The sequence below is a fragment of the Microtus ochrogaster genome, unplaced genomic scaffold (genome assembly GCF_000317375.1).
Source record: "Microtus ochrogaster isolate Prairie Vole_2 unplaced genomic scaffold, MicOch1.0 UNK33, whole genome shotgun sequence".
In the NCBI taxonomy this organism is placed as follows: Eukaryota; Metazoa; Chordata; class Mammalia; order Rodentia; family Cricetidae; genus Microtus; species Microtus ochrogaster.
The window spans coordinates 2419121-2423551 of record NW_004949131.1 but is presented as its reverse complement, the minus strand read 5'-3'; the positions used below and the strand labels follow the sequence as shown (position 1 = coordinate 2423551).

The following is a 4431-nucleotide window of genomic DNA, read 5'->3' as shown; positions in this document are numbered from 1 at the left end:
CAGTGTGATACAGTGAACACAGTGCCTGGAAAATGCACGCCACCACCAGGCAGTGTGATACAGTGAACACAGTGCCTGGAAAATGCACGCCACCATCAGGCAGCGTGTTACAATAAACACAACACCTGGAAACACATGCCACCACTGAGCAATGTGTTATATAATAGACACAGTAAGACACTAATCAGAATCGCACTTCCTTCCCAGCACAATAAACAAAAAAACCCCAATCAAGACAATCGTCCAGAAATTTGGGGACACCAGAACTTACGAAAGAGAAAATATAGGTCTCCCCAAACTGTCAATAATAATAATAAAACAAAGTTAAGTCATTTTAAGACATGCAAGGACTATAGCAGTTTACCTCCTAGACAGTTCTTACACAGAAGTTTCCTGAAAACAGAACTCTAGCAAAATAAACAGGAGGTGATAAACAGGAGGGGGAGAATCTACAAAACAACAGACTTAGCCCTAGGGATTCAAGAAGGAAAACCTGCCATGATCTCCAGTCCAGTTTGACACAAAGTACTTCAGGGCCATGTGGGGCTAGAGAGGCAGCTCAGCTGGTAAAGGGCTGCAGTGGAAATGTGGGGACCCAGGCTTGTCCCTCCAGTCCACAACCCGCACTGCAAGGAAGCCATGCAGCTCACTCCTGAGCAGCTTGGAGGACTGGAAGGGCTCCAGCTTCAGGGACCTCATCCCAGAGCAGCGAGGGGGAGGAAACACAGGAGACAAAAGACACTGGCCTGGAGCCGCAACACACGCACACGTATACTAGTGTGCACACAAAACCACATGAAATGACCCACACAGACGTGTACACACACATGCGCACACACCCACACCCCACAGTCCATTTCAACAATAACACAAGGAGGAAGTGGGATAGACTGTAAGCAACAAATAACCCTGGGAAGAAAGCAGAATACTGAAGACAAGGAAAGCAAATCTAGAACTCCAGAGTGAGTAACAGGTCGCATCCAAACATGAATACATTAAAATGCACGATGACTCTAGTCCCTGCGAGACAAAGGCAGCCTCTGCTGCAGCAGCCGCACTTGCAGCAGGGAGGGAGCAAACCGGAGCCCTCGGAGTGACTGTCTGACACTTGTTCTAATGTCAATGTTATCCCGATCCTTACAGTAAGTCTATTTGAAAACACCTCAATGTTAATTATAGAACAGAAAGTAAATGTTTGCTGTGGCGGTGAAATGATTAGGAATTCAACTAAGCAAAGGAATGGTGCAAATGTGCAGACGGGAGAGGCTAGAATCTCCTTTTACTACAAATAATAATTTAAAATAAAAGGGCAATAATAATAAAGTAGATGTCTAAAGCCTGGGTGAGCACACTAAGACAGAATAGCACGGTATGAACAAGGAAGTCAGGTGTGACTGCAAGTCAGCTGAGGCTTCACCCTGAGCCATGTGTGGTGGCGCACACATGACCATCATCACCCTGAGCCATGTGTGGTGGCGCACACATGACCATCACCACCCTGAGCCATATGTGGTAGCACACACATGATCATCATCCCAGATTCTGTATTGGGCTTCAGGATAAGTTAAGGCCAATCTAAACTACACAGTGAGACCTTACTTCAAAAAACAAAACTTGACAATTATTTTTTAAATACATTTAAAGGATTTGCCTTAAAAATGAGAGTTAATGCCCATAAAAATACCCACAAGCATAAATGTAAATTCATGCAAGACAAAGAACCAAAATAATAAAAGATAATGTAAAATACAAACATAGAAACATCAGAAAAAGGTTTTGTAGCTTGACTAGCAAGCAAAAAGCATACATGAAAACCTGTTGCTTTAACAAGTAAAGATTAAGTAAAGACCACTCTTGGCCAGGAGTGTGTTGGATGTAATCATCTAAAGTTGATGGAGTAAAAATTAACATAAAATGTCAACAAATTTAAAAGCATGTTCATATTCTTTGTTTATAAAAAGAATACTTTGTTGACTGAATAGTAACCAGAATGCTTCTTATGAAAGCTATGTTCATATTCTTTAACTCAGTAATTGAAATAAACTAAAATGTATATATACGTATGTATGAACATGTCTGTGCAGCAGGACCATGCCCGTTAATTTTGTTTTGTTTTGTTTTGTTTTTCAAAATGACAAAAGCTAAGGTCACCAGAGAAAAGGGACCCTTAGTGATGAACAGCCTCCTTCAGACTGGCCAATAGGCAAGTGTATAGGTCATCTTCTTGACTAATAGTTTCTGTGGGAATGCCTAGCCACTGTGGGCAGTGCCACCCTGGACAGGTGGTTCAGTAAACAGCATTCCTCCGTGGCCTCTGCTTCAGTACTCACTTCTAGTTTCCTGCCCTGAGTTCCCACCCTGACTTCCCTCAGTGACGGGGTGTTGGCTGGACACGGTCTTTATCACAGCAGCAGCAAGCTAACTATAAAAATCTCTCTGTGTACCCAAGCAGAACCCAAACTTTCTATGACAAATTTTATACTTCTAGGGCTGGAGAGATGGCTCAGTGGTTAAGAGCATGGCTGCTCTTCCAGAGGACCAGGGGTTCAATCCCCAGTTCACATATCTGGGGATTGAACCCCCAGCTCACAACTATCTGTGGCTCCAGTTATAGGGGACCTGACACCCTCATACAGACATTCATGTAGGCAAGACATCAGTAACATAAAATAAAAATAATTTTTAAAAAATGTATACTTCTAGCTACAAAGACTAACAAGATCTAAGTAGGTCACATACTAGCAGTTGGTGGCCACTAATGCATAATATGACAGTTGTAGACTTCACTCACCTGAGTGACAGTGACAATGGCTAGCATCGTGTCTCAGAACAAAGTCCACGAGACAGCACATGATCATACCCATATACATAATCACGCTAGTCACTTACATAAGCATGTAAGAGTCCCTGTGTAATATGATTCAAAATGAAAACTAATGGGTGATTTCAGCACCTGAGAGGCAGAAGCAAAGCATACAGAATTCCAGCCTGGGCTACATAGTAAGACTTTCTCAAAATACAAAAACCAAAAACAAATACAAAAGCTAAATATTCAAAATATTCAATTAAAAGTTCAAATGAATTTTGGTAAAATTATTTATTGGAATAAAAATATTAATAATCTATTGGAGTATAGTTTCAAAGCTCAATTAGAAAAGTTAGGAAATACTTAGATTTTTTCTTTAAATGTAAAACAAATTATCCTAATTTGTACTATTATATACAGTACCTAATGTCAGACCTGAAGACCTGAGTTCAATCCCCAAGTCCCACTTAGTGGAAAAAGAAGACCAGCTCCCTGTTACCTACCCCTTGATCTCCACATACACATCATGGTACATGCGCCCCATCCCCAACAAAACAAACAAAATACATTTAACTTATATGTCTGCTGCAGAAAATTTGACAACTATGGAAACCATAAAGCAAACAATCAGCTACTATCCCAGCCGAGCAGATGCCATGAATCACGTGAGTGCAGCCTCTGCCCTAACAGAGTAGCTTCTGTGCCTGCCCCATTACAGCAGTGGGGTCACACAGAGGTCTGAACGCCCTCAGTCACCTCTGTGTACTTTATCACCTTCTCAGGCCACTGTGCCTAATGACCGTCACTACAATGCAAGTAATTAAACTGCTCCTTGATCAGTTACATTAAACAGAACTTGATCATATCATTACCTATCTGATTGAGAGGGTAACTTATAATCGTAAGGATGAACACAACAACCAACATACCGACTATACTGTCAAAGAAGGCGCCACGCAGGTGCCAGTCATTCTTATCGTTCAGGAAAGTGATCATGTGGGACAACAGCACGTCGTTGGCTTTCTGACGCCCGAAGAAGACGCACAGACGTGTGATCCCGTTCTCCATTAATGTTTGTTTCACAATATTTTCAGGGTCGCTTAACAAAGTGACCACTTTCTGCTGGACCATTTCATGTAAGGCTTGGAGCTCTGAAAAACAGAAAGGAGGATTGATTTTCTCCCACACATGGAGACCAAGCATTTTCTATTTTGTCATTTTGGTTGAGCACGGTCTCTCTATGTAGCTGTTGCGCCCACACTGGCCTTGAACTCATAATTCTCCAATATGGCCTCCAGAGTGATGAAATTACAGGCATGCCCCACCCCCCGCACCTGTCTTCTTTCTGTCTAATGGAGTAATGGAATGATTGCAGAAGGCTTCCACATAAACCCTGTGTGTGCCGAGCCTTCCCACTGGTCACAGGTCTGTAGGTGGGATGCCATGAGCTCACTGTGTGTGCTGAGCTTTCCCACTGGTCACAGGTCAGTAGGTGGGATGCTGTGAGCTCACTGTGTGCCGAGCCTTCCCACTGGTCACAGGTCAGTAAGTGGGATGCTGTGAGCTCACTGTGTGCCGAGCCTTCCCACTGGTCACAGGTCAGTAAGTGGGATGCTGTGAGCTCA

At 42.9% G+C, this 4431-nt stretch overlaps 1 protein-coding gene across 1 annotated transcript in view; it reads right to left on the bottom strand.

Annotated features, from left to right (window-relative positions):
- Pik3r4 (phosphoinositide-3-kinase regulatory subunit 4) overlaps positions 1-4431 on the bottom strand; it is a 59893-nt gene that overhangs the window by 40574 nt on the left and 14888 nt on the right. Inside the window, exon 6 of the mRNA XM_005368472.2 lies at positions 3736-3957. Within this exon, the coding sequence (XP_005368529.1) occupies positions 3736-3957 (222 nt within the window). The remainder of the gene's footprint in view (positions 1-3735; positions 3958-4431) is intronic.